Source organism: Rhinopithecus roxellana, chromosome 17 (assembly GCF_007565055.1).
Source record: "Rhinopithecus roxellana isolate Shanxi Qingling chromosome 17, ASM756505v1, whole genome shotgun sequence".
In the NCBI taxonomy this organism is placed as follows: Eukaryota; Metazoa; Chordata; class Mammalia; order Primates; family Cercopithecidae; genus Rhinopithecus; species Rhinopithecus roxellana.
Genome location: NC_044565.1, coordinates 7,780,549 through 7,799,526, shown reverse-complemented (window position 1 = coordinate 7,799,526; position 18,978 = coordinate 7,780,549). Strand labels below are relative to the sequence as shown.

Below are 18,978 nucleotides of genomic sequence, written 5' to 3'. Positions count from 1 at the left end.
GTCAGAAAGGATGCTGAGTGTGACAGCAACTCACAGTCTCATGGGAGACAGACTCGTAAACTGCTACTGGACAAAGCTTAATGGAGGCGATCTCCACCTGCACACCTGCACACAAATGTCCACAGCTTCATTATTCATACTAGCCAAAAGTAGAAACTACCCAAACATCCACCAGCTAATGAATAGATTAACAAAATATGGTATATTTATTATCGTGGAATATTGCTTGGTCATAATAAAGAATAAAGTGAAAGAAGCCAGTCACAAAACTCCATATACTATATGATTCCATGATTATGGAATATTCAGCATATGACCCTCTATAGAGACAGAATGTAGATTGGTGGCTACCTAAGGCTGGGGGCTTGGGAAAGAAATGGGGAGTGATTCCTAATGGATATAAGGTTTCTTTTTAAGGGAATTTAAATGTTCTAAAATTACATTATGGAAATGGTTGCACAACTCCATGACATTGTACACTTTAAACAAGGGGACTTTATATGTAAATTATAACTCAATAAAGCTGTTAACAAACAAAAAATCTACTCAAGGGGCCAGCACTTTAAACTTTTCCAGTTTTGGCCAGATGTGGTGGCTCACACCTGTAATCCCAGCACTTTGGGAGGCCAAGATGGGCAAATCACCTTGAGCTCAGGAGTTAGAGGCCAGCCTGGGCAACATGGTGAAAGTCTGTCTCTATGAAAATATTAAAAAATTAGCTGGGCGTGGTGACACATGCCTGTAGTCCCAGCTACTCAGGAGGCTGAGGTGGATGCCTTGAGCCTGGGAGGTGGAGATTGAAGGGAGCCAAGATCCTGCCACTGCACTCCAGCCTGGGTGATAGAGCCAGACCCTGTTTCAAAAAAAAGGTTTCCAGTTTTAATACCTAACAGAGGACCTAATACATAGTATGTGCTTGTTCATGAATACATGCTTGTTTGCAAATGAACACATTTGCTTCTCTATGCTACACCAGACACCTCAGCTGGAGTGTATGCACATACACACACACACAGACACACATGCCCACGCACACGCTTTCCTTAAACCCATCAGCCCAAACGTGTTTCTGGAAAAATACTGACCTCAGCCCAGCAAAAGCCACTGGTGACAAACAGAAAGTGCCATCTGCTGCTACCCAGAGAACAAACCACAAGCAGCCCCAGGAGCACTGCCTCACACTGCTCAGTTTGCTTTGTCTTAAAAGTTTTAAGTACCAGAAATTATCGAGGAGGGTACTGAATAGGATCTGGGAGACCGGGGTGGCAAGCTGCCATCACATGAGGTCACAGTAAAAAGAAAATCAGAACCAATGTACAGAAGAGTAAAGTCTTAAGGAGCTTAAGAGTGACCTTATTTTATAAAGTCCCATGCCCTGACCCCTTCACCTAAATGATTTCAGGCAAACTACAATAAAAAGGATATAAAATGCAAATACAATAGAGCCACTAAGATGAGGGTGCAAGAACTGGTTGTGTACTACGGCTCTGGAGAACCCAGCAACATCAGTTTAAACAAACGGAAGACCCCAAGTTGTATGGCACCCCAACCCCGGTGATAGAAAGAAACAACCTGGCACAAAAGAAGAAACCTTCATCCTGGTGCTAAATTCTAGGAGCCATCTGCCCCATTCATCTTCATGTAAGGACAGCTGAATGATGGCACACTCAGCCACACTTTTATAAATAATGGCAAAAACAAAGAGCTTCAGATTTCTTGCATAATTTCTTTTCTTTCTTTCTTTTCTTTTTCTGTTTTTCTTTTTTTCTTTTTTTTGAAACGGAGTCTCACTCTGTTGCCCAGGCTGGAGTGCATTGGTGTGATCTCAGCTCACTGCAACCTCCGCCTCCCAGGTTCAAGTGATTCTCCCGCCTCAGCCTCTGGAGTAGGTGGGATTACAGGTGCCCACCACCAAGCTTGGCTAATTTTGTATTTTTAGTAGAGGCAGGGTTTTACCATGTTGGCCAAGTTGGTCTTGAACTCCTGACTTCAGGTGATCCACCTGCCTTGGCCTCCCAAAGTGCTGGGATTACAGGCGTGAGCCACTGTGTCTGGCCTCTTGCATTGTTTCTTGTACCAACCCTCAGTAAAATCCCATGGCAAAATGCATACCAAACATTAATAGGTTATTAAGAATAACCCGGATGTGTGTGAAGGTGGCCAAGTGGAGTGGGGCTAAGGATGGGTGTGGGGAAAGTAGGTGGATGTTACACTGAGGAGAGCGGCCCTGGGTCAGTGTAGCCTAGTGGCAAGTCAGACAGGCCTAGGTCTGAATCTCTGTCTACTACTACCTGTACTATGAGACATTGAATATGATTCAGCCTCTATGAACCTCTGTTTCCTTGTCTGTAAAACAGGGATGCAGGATTAAATGAGATGCAATTATACACCAGGCACTAAGAGCTTGTGGGGCATCCACACAGACCTCAAAGCCTGTTATCATGAATAAAACCCATAGGGCCACTAAGAAGGGGTCGCCCCTGAGGCTTAGGGCTGTTTCTGAGACAACACCCTTAGGTGCTGGGGACCATTTCTAAACCACGGACTCAGGAGCAGAGTGCGAATCCAGAGCTCAGGAGACCCTGAGGCCCCAGCAAGATGAGGAAGGCTGGGCTGGGGGTGTCGCTGGTGTGGATCTGTCGAACAGCCCCTTACTCAAGCACGTTATTTGTGGCAGCAGCTTTTCCTGGAGAGTCACATTTTGGATGGGAGACAATGCTTCAGAGGAGACCTATAGCTACATCGCTGGCCTCCACAGTGGTCTCAACCATGACCTCTTCTCAGGAAGGAGCCCTGCTGCCCTGTACATCCCTGTGACCTGTACCCACCTCCATTACAGTTTTTAAAAACTTAGTTGAGCCACTGCTCACGCCTGTAATCCCAGCACTTTGGGAGGCGGTAGGGGAGGGGTGCGGATCACCTGAGGTCAGGAGTTCGAGACCAACCTGACCAACATGGCAAAACCCTGTCTCTACTAAAAACACAAAAATTAGCCAGGCATTGTGGTGGGCACCTGTAATCCCAGTCACTCGGGAGGCTGAGGCAGGAGAACTGCTTGAACCCAGGAGGCAGCGGTTGCAGTGAGCCAAGATCAAGCCATTGCACTCCAGCCTGGGTGACAGAGCAAGACTCCATCTCAAAAAAACAAAAAAACAAAAACAAAACCTTAGTTGAGATATAATTTGCATACTGCAAAGTTCACCCACTTTAAGCATACAAACTCAATGATTTTGGGTAAATTTACCAAGTTGTGCAATCATTACCATAATCTAGTTTTAGAAGGTTTCCATCACCCCAGTAAGATTCCCGGTGCTTGTTCACAGCTCATCCCCGTTCCCAGCCCCTGGCAGCCACTAGTCTACCGTCTGCCTTTGCAGATTTGCCTCTCAGGGACATTTCGTAGAAGTGAAATCGCACACCATGGGCTCTTTCCTGCTTGACTTCTTTCACTTAGCACCATGTTTTGAGGTTCATCCAGGTTGGGGGAACAAATAGGAGGTGAGAGGGAGCCCAGCAGATGCCCTCAGCATCTCAGAGGGGCCACTCATCCAGCCTCCCACCCAGTATGTGAATCTCTTCTCCACATCCCAGCCATCCAGCCTTGGCTTGTTCCCCTCCAGCGACAGTGGGCTCCCTCCCGTGTAGCAGCCTCCTCCCTTCCCTCCCACACCTTTCATGCCCTTATGCAGCTGAGGTGGGACCCACAGGGGGTTGGAACTCGAAGGATCTGTGTCCACACCCTGGTCCTGCATTTTAGTAGCTGGGTGACCTTGGGCATATAATTTAACCTTTTTGAATCTTGTTTTTTTTTTGAACTGTGAAATGAGATAAAAATAATGGCAAGCTGGGTGCAGTGGCTCACTCCTGTAGTCCCAGCACTTTGGGAGGCCAAGGCAGGCAGATCATGTAAGGTCAGCAGTTCGAGACCAGCCTGGCCAACATGGTGAGACCCATCTCTACTAAAAATACAAAAATTAGCCAGTTATGGTGGCGGGTGCCTGTAATCCCAGCTACTAAGGAGGCTGAGGCAGGAGAATCGCTTGAACCCAGGAGGTGGAGGTTTCGGTGAGCCCAGATCTTGCCATTGCATTCCAGCCTGGGCAACAAGAGCAAAACTCTGTCTCAAAAAATAAAATAAATAAATACAAATAAAAAAATGCCAATACTTTTCTTCCTCACAAGATGGGAGTTTGTATTTAGTATGTACTTAGCACATACGTATTCAGTAAAAATTCTCTCTCTTCCTTGACATCCACAATGCTTTCTGATTTTCCAAACCTCAAGCCCAAATCTGCAGCCTTGCCCTTTCACCCATGGGCCCTGGCTCTGCCCCTCAGCTACTCACGGGACCAGCCACAGGGCCTGAAGGGTGTCAGAGAGGATTTGGGGCATTGATAGTGTAAAGTGTGCTGCTTAAATAGCACACAAAATGGACAAAGGAACAGATAGTCAACTCATAGAAGAAAAATCATACAAGTTCCCAATATATGAAAATAGGCCAAAGGTCATAAGTAATGAGGGAATTTAAGTGAAATAACATTTTCTCCCACTTGACAGCCAAAAGTAAAACATTTTGATGATATCAATGGTCAGCAGGGTGCACTATTGGTGGGTGGGGACGGAAGTCAGTGCCACATTTTAGGGAGGCATTTGACAGTATCTGTCACAATTTAAAATGGGCAAAGTCTGTGGTTTAGTAGCTCCCGTTCTCAGTATTTACCTCAGGAAGGCATCTTTGTAAGGAAATACACACGATGTTTTCTGCAGAGTTATTTGTAAAAGTAAAACACAGGAAACGACAAAAAATGCCCACTGATGACGAGTAACTCATGATACATCCATACTGTCAGATGTTACTCTGCTGGAAAAAAGAACACATTGATTAAGTGAAGGAAAAAAGGCACGTTGAAAAAGTGAAGGTACAAAAGAACAATTTGTACAGTATAATCTGCTGTATATATTTTAAAATACTATATGTATTTAAGGCCAGGCATGGTAGCTCACACCTGTAATCCCAGCACTTTGGGAGGCCAAGGCGGGTGGATCACTTGAGGCCAGGAGATCAAGACCATCCTGGCCAACATAGTGAAACCCCATCTCTACTAAAAATACAAAAATTAGCCGGGCATGATGGTGAGCGCCTGTAATCCCAGCTACTTGAAAGGCTGAGGCAGGAGAATCACTTGAATCCCCAGAAGGCGGAGGTTGCAGTGAGCCAAGATTGTGCCACTGCACTCCAGCCTGGGTGACAGAGTGAGATTCTGTGTCAAAACAAACAAAGAAACAAACAAATACACCCTATATGTATCTATAAAAATTACATAGGCATGGAAAGAGAAAGTTACTAAATTATCAATGGTGATTAATTCTGTGAAGGAGCAAAGATGTCAGGGAGCACTCTAATCCTATATTTAAATTTCTTACAATGAAAATATATTCAGCTATTTCTTGTGAAATTAAAAGTTTTAAACATAAATAGTAAAAGACTCATTACCAGGAATAAAAATTATCTACCTCTTAAAAATTTGGATGTGAGACATGAAATTTTATATATAAAATGATTTCAATGATGTTTAAAGTGCTTACAAAGACTAGACGATGACCGGACATGGTAGCTCACGCCTGTAATTCCATCACTTTGGGAGGCCAAGGTGGGTGGATTGCTTGGGGCCAGGAGTTTGAGACCAGCCTGGCCAACATGGTAAAACCCTGTCTCTTCTAAAGATACAAAAATTAGCCAGGCATGGTGGCACATGCCTGTAATCCCAGCTACTCGGGAGGCTAAGAACGAGAATCGCTTGAACCCAGGAGGCGGAGGTTGCAGTGAGCTGAGAACACGCCACTGCACTCCAGCCTGGGTGACAGAGCAAAACTCTGTCCAAAAAAAAAAAAAAAAAAAAAAGACTTGAGGAAAAATACATTATATCAAAATGCAAATAGTGGTATTCTCTGGGAGGTGGGACTTCCAGTTGATTTTTTTCCTCCTTGTATTTTTCTGCGTGTCTTATGCAGAACAATGTTCAGTGTTGAACACATGTCACGTGTGTTTTTTCCAGGCCCACTTTGTAGCCCCATCACCCTCGGCCTGCTGGTGGCTGGCGTTCTGGTTCTGCTGGTTTCCCTGGGAGTGGCCATCCACCTGTACTGTGAGTTGTCTCCTCTTGGGTCATCGGGTGTCCCTGTTTGCTGTTTGAAGTGTTCCTGGGATACTTTCTTCTCTAGGGGAGCAGAGCAGGTGGCAGCCTGGTGGAATGTGCCTCAGAGAACCTATGGTATTTCCGGAGGTCGTTCTTGACCTGGGGCTACGCAGCCAAAACCAAAGACCACCCTGTCCCTGGAGTCAGACAAACCTGGGTTTGAGTGCAATGTGGCTATTTCCCGATCCAGTACCCTGGTCTCTCTGAGCCTTGGCTGCCTCAGATGGGCGTAGGATATTACCTACCTCCCAGAGTTGCTGCTTGTAAATTCCTGCCCCAAATGCCTGGCACCCGGCATGTGTCAGTAAGTGGGAACTCATGTGAGCAGTTGAGACCAAAGTCCAGTGCCCAGAAAAGATTGCCTATGAGGTTTGTGTTGCATTGCTGAAAGCTAGAAATCCTCCCTACGCCACCGATATTGATGAGGCTGTCGGAAACTCAGAAATGACTGCTGCTCCCAGCCACCCCAGAGACGGGACTGTCTCCTTCTATGGCCCCCACCCCAAGCTCTGCATAGCACTGGGTTCACAAGAAAGACGGGGAGCCGGAGGAGAGGCGCATGGCTGCCCTAGAGCCCAGAGCCCAAAGTCTACCCTGGTTCTTCAGCTCACCTGTGCCACTTCGAGCAAGCCCCTTCCCCTCTTTGTGCTTCTATAAAATGGGCAGGTGGGACAGCAGGGGCATGAACTAGATCAGTGGCTCTTAACTTTTGTAGGTCACAGACCCCTTTGAACATACAATGAAAATAATGGACCTCTCCCCACAGAAATGTACCCAGGTGCATACTTTTGCCTACAAATTCTTCCCCACAAAGGGGTCAATGTACCCCATTCTAAGAACCCCATAAATTTCAGTGGCTTGCAAACTCTTTTGATCAAGGAAGGACCTCATTGGTAAAATATTTTGAAGCACATTTAGTAATATGCATGAAATATTAAATAAGCGAATACAGCAGCAGTTGGCTGGATTTACTTATTTAATATATTATGTGTGTTATGTTATTAAATGTATGTTATTAAATATGCTTCAAAAATAAAAAGTAAGCTGGATATAGGGGCAAGTGCCCATACTCAAGAGGCTGAGGAGGGAGGATCACTTGAGCCCAGGAGTTCAAGTCTAGCCTAGACAACATAGTAAGACTACATTCCTAAAAAATAAAAATAAAAATAAAAAGTAATAAAGGCTGAGATACAAATGTAAATAGATATGCTTTTATTTTCCTCCTAACTCCCAATGGGAAATCTCACCCTGTGAGTGCACTTGCCCAAGCCTGAGACTGCCTGTGTGTGTGAACTTTCGTGTCTGACCTGCTGTGAAGGGCGAGCAGGTGTGTTTAAAGACACAGACTCTGCGGCTGATTAATTGAGTTTGAATTCCAGCTTTCCCACTTACTAGCTGCATGACTTTGGGCATGTTATCCTGTAACTCACTCACTCTGTGTCTCAGATGCTCCACATATTAAATGGAGATCTTAAAAGTAGTATCCAACTCAGGTTTTCAGTGAGCATTAAGGGGATTAAAATGTGTAAAGTGTTTGGGCCAAGGTCTGGGACCAGGGAGGTGGGCTGAGGTATCACCTGCCCCTGTGACCATCCTACCTGGCCTCTGGGGCTCAGTGCGGTGACCCACAGCCCACACTGACTGGCGCCCTTGCTTTCCTCTTCCAGGCCGGCAGAGGAGAGCCCGGCTTCGTTTCATCAAACAGTAAGTGTGTGACCTGGGCGTGGCCCTGGGTTCCTCAGCCCCAGCTGCAGTTTGCAGCCTCTATCTGCAGCAAGGAGCCAAAGTCAGACCTCGTCTTCCAAAGATCATAGACTCGGCCAGACATGGTAGCACACACCTGTAGTCCCAACTACTCAGGAGGCTGAAGCAGGAGGATCACTTGAGCCCAGGAGTTCAAGGCTGCAGTGAGCTATGATAGTACCACTGCACTCCAGCCTGGGCAACAGAGCGAGACCCCAACTAAAAAAAAAGTCACACACTGTATAAATAGATGGGATGATAGAATTCAGGAACCGAAGAGATAACCTAAACAAACAAACAAACAAAAACCTGACCAATAACTTAAATGTATTTCAAGAACATTCTTAGCTCTCCTGAGGAGAGCAATCAGGCTTTGCATGCACAGAATACTACAGGGTATCCCAAACTCATCCCTTCTGTTATTTCATCCCACCTACTATTTCATCCCCCCTATTATTTCATCCCCTTGGTTCTGTGTGAGATAAGGGGTTATCACCCTCATTTTACAGATAAATGGAGAGACTACTGGAATCGGATTTGAAGACCAGCCTCTTCCACCAGCCATTGCTTTCCTTCCCTAGGAGCTGCCTTTGTCCCACCTGCTGCCCTCCACCCCATCTGGGTCCCAGGAGTTGGCAGAGTCACATTACACTCTTGGGACCCACTGAGCTGAGAAAGCTCCTATACTTTCCCTGGGCTGGGCTGGGACCTTTAGTGGTGGCCATTTAACCACCACTTTTGCAAGTTGCTTTGCCCTGGTAGGGCAGTGACATTATGTACTTGGTCTTTCATGAGGCTGTTGGAAGCCATCGTGGGCCGGGGCAGCATTCTTGCATTTGATTTTTGTTCCTCAAAACAGAGACTGTTTCACATCTGCTTATCCAGTTAATTACATTTGATCCTCAGAGCAACCCTCTCTATATAGAAATGTTTGGGGGAGCAAAAGTACATACCTCTAAATTGAAGAGGGCAACAGGGTCTCTTGCTCGAGAGCTCTGGCTTTAGGCGGAGACAGAGCTGGGTTTGAATCTGCCAGTCACCAACCATGTGACAGTCAGCGAGTCACTTTACCTCGGTAAGCCTCGGATTTCTCGTCTGTAAAATGAGCTACCAGTGCCAATCTCACGGTCAGTGTGAGGACTCTCTGGGGTATTATCCTTAAAGCATGTGGCCCCAGGCCCCTGGAGTCAGAGCACAAACTCAAGTCACTTCAGTGAATTCAACTCTGCAAGTGCAACAACGGACAAATAAAATGTACTTTTAAATACTCTAAAATTGTAAATAGCCACATACATCCATATTATGATATGCTCTGCATTGTCGTACACATTATATTTATATCGAGAGTTGCTTAGACATGCCTGCTGGATTTTATGGGCAATTTTCAATGATATTTTAATTGTGTACAATTTTCACCTTGTGTGTTGGATTTAGATGCTGCCCCCTACCCAAGAGATAATAACTTGAGTATAGCTGTCTCAGGCCAGACCTCTAGAAAGTTCCATTCAAGGCCGCATGCAGTGGCTCACTTCTGTAATCCCAGCACTTTGGGAGGCCAAGGTGGGCAGATCGCCTGAAGTCAGGAGTTTGAGACCAGCCTAGCCAACATGGTGAAACCCCATCTCTACTAAAAATACAAAAAATTAACTGGGCGTGGTGGCAGGCACCTGTAATCCCAGGTACTCGGGAGGCTGAGGCAAGAGAATCACTTGAACCCAGGAGGCAGAGGTTGCAATGAGAAGAGATCGCGCCATTCCGCTGCAGCCTGGGCAACGAGAGTGAAACTCTATCTCAAAAAGAAAAAGTTCCACTCAAAATCTCTCCCATGGTGACCTTTCATGTAAAATAAGTCCCTCTCTGGGTACTAACTGTGGTCTGGGTCTGTCCCCATCCCTTCATTTTAGCTTGCTCCCTAGTGATCTGATGCCAGTTTTGGGGGTGCTGGATGCAGGACCTCATGCTTTCGCAAGCCCAGGATCAGCTTGAGGCAGGGAAGGGGCACTGGGTGGTCATGGGGGGACCCTGAGCCCTCCTCACTCTCTTCGTTTCAAACAGATACTCTTTTCTATTGTCTGGGTTTACACTTACCTGTAACATGTCATTTGAACAAAAGGGTTTGTGACTTTTAAAAAGTTTGAAAAGCACCTCTGGTTTTCCTCTCATGATCCAGGCACGGAGGAAGTAGCCCCTGGTGCTCACAGATCTGAGTTGCGATTTGAGGTACTTGTTCCCCAGCCTCTAACTGTCCTTAGAAAATCATCCCATCTGCAGGTTAATTTCTTCTGGCCCCTTGATATAAATTTGTGATTCTCTTAGATTATCTTAGAGGTACTACAGGAAGTAATGCAATTCAAAGCCACGGTTCTTTGAGCTGCAGTTTTGTTTTGTTTTGTTTGTTTTTTAGCCTTAACAATCTTTTTAATGACTAACATGGGCCCTAGAAACATACTAACAAAAAACTCTCGGCCCCAGGCCACTTGGAGTAGAACTCTGCATTCTCATTTGCCATTTGTCTCTGTTACAGGAAATTCAGTATCGTTTGCCTGAAAATACGTGGTTTCACAACTTGCTGTTGTTTTCAGGTTTTACAAATGAGCAGAGAATACGGTTTTGGTGTCCTGCTACAAAAAGACATTGGTCAGTAACGAGCACGATGTGGAAAAAGGAGAGAGGGGACACATTCAACCCTGGAGAGTTCACTGGCTGCTGAAGCTGCCTGCTTTTCACTGCTGCAAGGCCTTTCTGTGTGTGACGTGCATGGGAGCAACTTGTTCGTGGGCCATCGGGAATACTAGGGAGAAGGCTTCATTGCCCCCAGGGCACTTCACAGAGTGTGCTGGAGGACTGAGTAAGAAATGCCGCCCATGCCACCGCTTCCAGCTCCTGAGCCTTCCCTGAGCTGGGACCTATAGTGGTGGCTGTTCAGCCACCATCTTTGCAAGTTGCTTTGCCCTGGTAGGGCAGTAACATTGGGTCCTGGGTCTTTCATGGGGTGATGCTGGGCTGGCTCCCTCTTGGTCTTCCCAGGCTGGGGCTGATCTTCCTCACAGAGAGGCCAGGAGCAGGTTGGGAATGAGGCTTGCTGAGAGGGGCTGTCCAGTTCCCAGAAGCCATGTCAGTCTCTGAGGGCTTCCTTTGGGGCTGGGAACTTGCAGGTTTGAGGATAGGAGTTCACTTCGTCTTCCACTTGTAAGTTTCTCAGCTCCCATTTCTACTCTCCCATGGCTTAATTCTTCTTTCATTTTCTGCTCTTTTTATACAAATGTCTTAGTTGTACAAATAAAGTCCCAGGTTAAAGATAACAAACGGCTCCTGTGACATAAATGTGTAGAAGCCCATCTACAGCAAAGACATCAATGCTCAGTGGAACAGAAACCATAAGGATAAAATTTGTACATCCTCCTGTTACACCTGAGATCCTCATTTGCCCAACATTGTAGGTGTAGAGAGTCCTAGAGAGGCTAGGAAGTGCCCAGGGCACCCAGAGCCAGGCTTCAGGTGCCTCGGGCCCATCTCCCGGCCCACTCCCAAGCTGAACTAGCACTTGTTCATTTCTACCATGGGATGAACCCCAGGGATCCCTGGCCTCAAGTCAGGCACCAAAGAGAAGGTAGGAGGCATGAGGGGTTCTGTCACATGTCCCTTCATTTTCTTATTGACTCTTAGCCTTAACTGTTGGACAAGGAAAAAGCAAGGAGAAAGTGCTGAGTAGGAGTGGAGAGTGGAGAGCAGGACCTCGTCCCTGGGTTTGAAAAAGTGCATGAATCCCATCTTAGCCACCCCCTACCTGAGCTTTAGCAGCCTAGGAGCTATTGCACCATAAAACACTGCAACCTGAGGCTGCATTAACAGAAGTACCATGTCCAGGGCCAAGGAGAATCCCATCTCACCTGCTTTTCCTGGCCAGCTCAAAGAAGGACATTGACAAATCAGGTTATGTTCAGAGACCTGTGGCAGCCACAGAATGTAAGAAATGTTACAAAAAAACAGGAAAGGAAAGACAACCTGGGGAGGGGTAGTGTGGCCTTCTCCGGGCATCTGGGGTGCGGTTGCAGCAGAACGAGGTGTGGTGGGTGGAGTTAGAAGGGCATAGATGCAGTGTTACTGGAAGGAGGGCCTTAAGTGTAAGTTGTCCAAGTCCTTGGCGTTTTGAACAAAGAATTGGACAAAACACACAAAGTCATAAAGGAATAAAAGCAGCAAAAGCAGGAATTTATTGAAGTGAGAAAGCACTCCCCAGGGTGGAAGTGGGCCCTAAGCAGGCGGCCCATGGTCCCAATTGCAAGGTTTTCTGGGTTTTAAGTACCCCTTTTGAGGTGCCTGTCGGCTACCCCTTATCTAGATGAAGGATTTGGTCCGTGGCTAATGAAAGGCTGAGGTGAATTGACGCCCTATGTGGATGAAGGGATGGCCCAATGGCCTGTGGTCAGTCCAGGGCAGTCTCCCTTTCCGTCTGAGATAAGGTGGAAGCGGGAGGGTTGTAGAGAGAGTAGCCTTTGATCCTTGGTTACTCAGTGTGGGGAGATGGGGTTTTTCCTTTTGGTTTACGTTAATTGGTCTTAGATGCCCTGCCCCCAGACCCAGGTGTTTTCCTTTTGATCCAGCTTTGAGAAATCAGCACAAATTGGCCTCAAGATTCCCTGCCCCCAGATGTAGGTGTTTCTCCTTGATTCAGCACGAATTGGCCTTAGATTCCCTGCCCCCAGAACCTAGTCTCCCGCCTCAGCAGGAGGTGCTCAAAAGAAGCAAAAGCTCTGCCTATCAGCTCTGAGGACAAGGGACAGGCTGTCTTCCAAGGCTGAGGAGAGGGGTGAAAGAATTGGGGTCAGCTGGACCACATTCCTCTAGGGTTCATGTTTCAGGTGGGCTCCTCATCCGGGCCATCACAAATAAATAAGAGACTAAGGCCTGCAGTGCACGCGGTCTGCCCTCTTGAAGGCTCACACCCAGTGCGCAGCGGAAGTAAGAACAGGCCGCAAGGTCCCTTGTCCCACTGCAGGCTTTGAAATTTGACCGTCTCCCTGCTGCTGTCTTTGCAATTGCATGTACTTGTTTGCAAGTTCTCATGGGGCTGGGCTGGGGGCAGGGGTGGTTTGCGCTCCTCTGTCAGTTTTCTGTGCAGCAGGCACCTGCCAAAGCGGGTTCAGCTCTGGCTGCCCAGGGAGCTAGAGCAGGCTAGGCTGCCAATGGCAGGGGCTGTGGTGAGAAGGTCTGCACCCAGCACCTGACTTTTGTTTTGAAGAAGGAACTGAGCTACTACATTCTATAGGGCCGTTATGATGAAATATGCCCCCCAAACTCCATCCAGCTGTCTTTTGACTACCAATTCCACTGTTGGTATTTATCTGAAAGAAACACATCAAAAAGTGGCATGCACAAAGAAATACTCATCGGATTGTTCCTTCTAGCGCTGCTTACTAGCTAAAAATGGGAAATAATCCAAATGTTCATCAAAAGGGACTGGTCAGATAAATTCAGATACAGTCTAATAAGGGGGTTTAGGCAGCTACTAAGGAATGAGCTAGATCCATATATGCTGGTATCAAATGATGGTTATGGTAAATGCATGTATTTTTAAAACATCTGTATAGATTATTCTTAATACAATACATGGTGCAATATGTGGTCACTGTTAAATTCAAGCACAGAAGAAAACAAGCAAAACAAATATATGTTGTTAGAAGTTAGGATACAGTTACCCTTAGTCCAGTGGTGGGTTATTAGGAGGGAGCATGAGGTTTGAAGGTGAGCGTTTCTGCTTCTCAGTCTGGGAGTCACTTGTATGAGTGTGTTTCATTAGAAAAAGTCATCAAGCTGTACACTTGGACATGTTGACTTTATAGCTATGGATATAGATGTAAAGTCTACTTCAAGAAAGAGAGTTTTTTAAATCCAAGTACAGAACATTGTAGAAATGTGTAAACTTGGTATTTGGAAGTTTCTTCAGCCAGCACATGGGATGACAGCTCACGCCTGTAATCCCAGTACTTTGTAATCCCACACTGAATGATCACTTGAGCTCAGGAGTTTTGAGAGCAGCCTAGGCAACACTGCAAGACCTTGACTCTACAAGAAAATTTAAAAATTTTCCAGGGCACGGTGGTGCTTGCCTGTAGTCCCAGCTATTAGGGAGGATGAGGTGGGAGGATCTCCTGAGCCCAGGAGTTTGAGACTGCAGTGAGCTGTGATCATGCCACTGCACTCCAGCCTGGGCAACAGAGCGAGACCTTGTCTCAAAAATAAATTTTTTCTGAAAAAAGTTTCCTGTTTTTTTTCTTCCCATATTTTTTAAAACATAAAATTGAAATCTTGTGAATATAATACATAACATAGAGAATATAGAAAATTAAATCTTCTAATATTGTTCTGCAGATTTGATCTTTCTTCTCTAATAATAAATCACGGCCTCTGGGTATATTTGTTTGGATATGTACAGGAAAAGGTCTGTAAGGATTTACTCTCAGCTGTTAATGGCAGTTACTCTGGGGAATTTTCACTTCTGCTTTCTACAGTTCCTTGTGTGAATTTTTACATCATGTATCACTTTTGTAGTTGGGGAAAAAGCAATTAAAAGTTTGGAAAAAAGAACCTCTGGCCATTGTTATAATAAGAAATTGGAATCAACACAAATATCCACCAATGAAAGATTTATTCATAAATTTTAAAAATCTGAACCATGGAAATCATGGTGAGGCAGGTCTGAGGTGGCCAGACAGCACAGTCTGGGTCTTTACCAGCTGCAGACTTTGGGCGAGCTACATTTCCAAACGCATTTACTTGTCTGGAAGTTCATATGGGGCTGGGCTAGTGGCAGGGGTGGTCTGCACTCCAGCAACCTTAGGTGAGCCTGGGTTCTCTGCCCTGAAGGAGAACATCTATAGTACTTCCCTTTCTGTGTTTTTCTGTGGACCTTAATGGGTCTGGGAGCAGCACTGGTGTTCCCCCCTCCCCCCATCCCCTTCCTCTCAGTGGGAAGTAGCCTGCAGGTGTGGAGCCCACCAGGGCCTGTTCAAAAGAAGAAAGGGGTCCTACACCACCCCATCCCTTTCATCCTTACTCATCCCCTCCCCCGCCCCGCAGTTTGTGTCTCTACCTGTAGGAAGTGGGCAACTTGTTTTCAGAAAGAGATCCCCGACCCCGCGTGGGCTGCAATGCTGATCCGAATCTATCACCCAGTCAAAGGGAAAGACAGAAAGAGCCCTGTCTTCAGAGGCCTTCCAAGGTTGTGGAGCGCAAAAGATATTTCCTCTGTCGCTTCTTGGGAAACCTCCTTCAATGCGTCACTGACACTCCTGGAGCACCGTGAGTCACTGGTTCCTGGAGGCCTTCCAGTTACATAACTCAGACAGAAGGAAACTATATTCCCCAGCCCCGCATCGGTTTGAGATTCACAGAAATATGCATGACACGTGTGATTCCTGTAAAGCTGAAAGCAGAGGCACTGAAAAAGGCACTTACATCCTGCACAGTACTGTTGGCTCTCCTGGATCCTGTTTTTCCTGTTAGTTTACTGCCTTTCACATGCGAGTATCCTTTTAAGAGCTTTGCTTAGACTTCTAAATTTGAGAGGAAACCATGTCCATTCCTTTAGGTAATTTTGTTGTTGTTTGAGACAGGGTCTTGCTCTGTCACCCAGGGTGGAGTGCAGTGGCGCACTCATGGCTCACTGCAACCTCTGTCTCCCGGGCTCAAGCGATGCTCCCACCTCGGCCTCCTGAGTACCTGGGACTATGGGCATGCACTACCACACCTGGCTAATTTTTTATATTTCTGGTGGAGACGGGGTTTCCCCATGTCGCCCAGGCTGGTCTTGAAATCCTGGGCTCAAGCAATCCATCCGCCTCGGCCTCCCAAAGTGCTGGGATTACAGGAATGAGCCACAGCACCTGGCCTTTTCATGCATTTTTAATTGTAGACCATTTCCACTCCTGTGCCCATTTATGACTGAACTAATACCCACAACTCCGCACTCAATTCTCCTCTTCCTTGAGGGGTGGGGTGTGTGTGTGTACAGTGCTCTGTTGCCCAGGCTAGTGTGCAGTGGCGCCGTCATGGCTCACTGCAGCCTTGACCTCCCTGACTCAAGCGAGTAGCTGGGACTACAGGTGTGCACCAGCATGCCCACTTATTTTTTTATTTTTTATTTTTAGTAGAGATGAGGTCTCGCTATGTTGCCCAGGCTGGTCCAAATTCCTGAGCTCAAGCAATCCTCCTACCTTAGCCTCCCAAACTGTTGGGATTACAGGCATGAGCCACCATGCCCAATCCCTTAAGTTTCTTCATGTCAGTTCAAATCTATTTGGGGAAACTTCTGTGTGCTCAGCCCGCCCTGTGCTGGGACTAGGGGTGCAGCATAGCCAGGATAGACACAGTTGGGTCCCCAGGGCTCGCAGTCTTGCTTAGAGCCTCTAGGCCTCAGTTCCTCCCTACTAGCTCAGGGACAAGGCCTGTGGGGGTCCTCTGGTTCTTTCCTGCCAGCTGTACAAGTCAGTCCTAAGCCTGAGGCCAGAATTGAAATGAATGAATGAACAAAGCAAAAGGCTCAGATAGAAGGTCCTTAGGCCCCCACAAACTGGGAGCACAGCCCAGCACCTCCCCTGCTGGCTCCCCCGCCCACCCAGTGTGCCGAGATTGTGCCATTGCACTCCAGCCTGGGCAACAGAGCAAGACTCCGTCTCAAAAAAGGAAAAAAAAAACAATGATTTGCCAGCCTGGGCAACAAAGCAAGACCCTGTCTCTACCAAAGAAATAGCCAGGCATGGTGGTACATGCCTACAGTCCCAGCTACTTGGAAGGCTGAGGCCATAGGGTCACTTTAGTCCAGAAGTTTGAGGTTACAGCAAAGGTACTTAAGGAGTACCTTTCTGTACTCCTTAAGGCTGTGAGGACCACTCAGGATGTTTACTCTGCCAAGTACAATGGACAATCCCCTTAGAGAACCAAGTTCAACAACTCAGATCTCAATCAGGCACGTGTTTCAGGCACTAAAGATTTGGCTCAGAAGCTGTCCCTAACCCCACAGGCTTTCATTCTCATGGCCAGGGGGACACAGTCCCAAGGCTGGCGCTTGCATGGCTCCAAGAGTGAGTGGCCTCAGTGCCTCACTGGCTGCAGCCTCGTGCCAGCCCTGGACAGACCAGAGAAAGACCCGGGTGATGCCAACACAAGCAGAGGGCATGGATTGCCTTCTCAAAAAAGTTGTGTTTGTCTGGGAGTGGAGTTCACAGCCTCTCACAGATTTGTGGAGGTCTCTGCGGTTGGGTGAGGGCAAAGTTACGAGGGGAAGATGTGAGGTGGTGTTGGCAGAGGGGTGGAGGCCCCTCTTCCCCACACACCCCTCCCCAGCACCCCTTCAGCATCCTGCAAGCCTGAAGCTGCCTGCTGGGCCAGGCCTGCTGTCTGGGCAAGCCCAGGCCAGGTAAAAGGGAGGCCATGACTCCCACCCCTCCACCCTCACCTCAGCCTCAGCCAAGTTTGGGGGACATGGGGAGGGGAGAGCAACAGTAAATGTGATCAGCACAAAAAGTGGGCCTGACTTCAGATCACGAAGGCTCTAGCTGGGCCAGGGCAGAAGATGGAGCTTGGGTTGACCCCCTTCTATCCGAGTACCTACACTGCAGCCACACTGATGCTTCTGGTTTGGGAACAGGAAGGTAGGGCAGCTTCCACAAGACAAGCAGACTTTGGCTGAAGTTCTTTTGTGGGCCCTGCTCAAAGCCCACCTCCCTAGAAACTCAGAAAGCCAAGTCGGGTGGTCTACCTTGTGGTGTAGGGTAAGAGGAAGGAGAGAAGAAAGGGTCACAGGGGCTCAGACAAGAGCCAGTGTTCACTCTGGCAGTTCCATCTTCCTCCCTCAGGAAGTCCTCCAGCCCCACCCAGCACAGAAAAGAGCTTATCAATGGGATAAGTAATACTGTCGAGCTTTTATCTGCATAATTTCGGAGTGTGCCTGTGTGTGCTTCTGTGTGTGGCAGGCAATCAATTTGGTGGGAAGGGTGCAGGGGAATGTTTGCCTTTTTTTCTTTTTTTTTGAGACAGAATCTCGCTCTGTTGCCCAGGTTGGAGTGCAGTGGCATGATCTTGGCTCACTGCAACCTCCGCCTCCTGGATTCAAGCGATTCTCCTGCCTCAGTCTCCTGAGTAGCTGGGATTACAGGCATGCGCCATCATGCCTCCCTAATTTTTGTATTTTTTAGTAGAGATGGGGTTTCACCATGTTGGTCAGGCTGGTCTCGAACTCCTGACCTCATGATCCTCCCGTCTCGGCCTCCCAAAGTGCTGAGATTTCAGGCGTGAGCCACCGTGCCTGGCCTGGAACATTTGTCTTATACATTTTTCCTAGTCATTGTGACATACAAGGCTCTTCAATGGACAACTATCCCACATTTGAGCCTGGTCAGATGCTCCTGATGGTAAATCCAAACCTCCCCACCCTCTCCCCTGCACTGCTTTTAATATCCAAGCTCAGTTAAGACCTTTGTGTGTATCTGTGTCTAAGAGAGGAAGACTGATTCACATGTTCTCATTTCTTCTGCTATGACGTCTACACCAAAATATTTTTCATAGCATGAGTTATGACCCTGACATGGTTAAGCATACATCTTCCAGAAAAATAATAATCTGTCATTTGCATACAAATGTCACTTAAGTAAGTGAAAATGTAAAACAGCGATGGTGCCCACTGCGGAAAGCTTGGGGCCAAGGGCACGCAGGTGTTGCTGATGCTGTGATAAGCGCTGCAGCCTCGTGGAAAACAGGGGGGCACCATCTAGTAGCGTTTAACGTGAATCAGGGACTGTCACTCAGCACTCCTGGGAATTAGTCCCCAGGAAAGTAGAAGCATCATTGCATCAGAATAAATACACAAAGATGATTCTATCAATATCGTTTGGGAAAAATAAAAATGGGAAACAATCCCAGGTTAATCAATAGGGAATCATTTAATAAGTTACTGTCTAGCTACACCCAAAAATATCATGTAGCCATCAAAAGAATGACTTAAAAAGAATGATTTGGCCAGGCACGGTGGCTCATACCT

The 18,978-nt window shown here is 47.1% G+C and overlaps 1 protein-coding gene across 1 annotated transcript in view; it reads left to right on the top strand.

The window, feature by feature from the left end:
- The window catches only part of CD8B (CD8b molecule), a 46,841-nt gene that overhangs the window by 9,096 nt on the left and 18,767 nt on the right, over window positions 1-18,978 (top strand). The window contains 2 exon segments of the mRNA XM_010378424.2: window positions 6,057-6,146; window positions 7,865-7,901. Of these exon segments, the coding sequence (XP_010376726.2) occupies window positions 6,057-6,146; window positions 7,865-7,901 (127 nt within the window).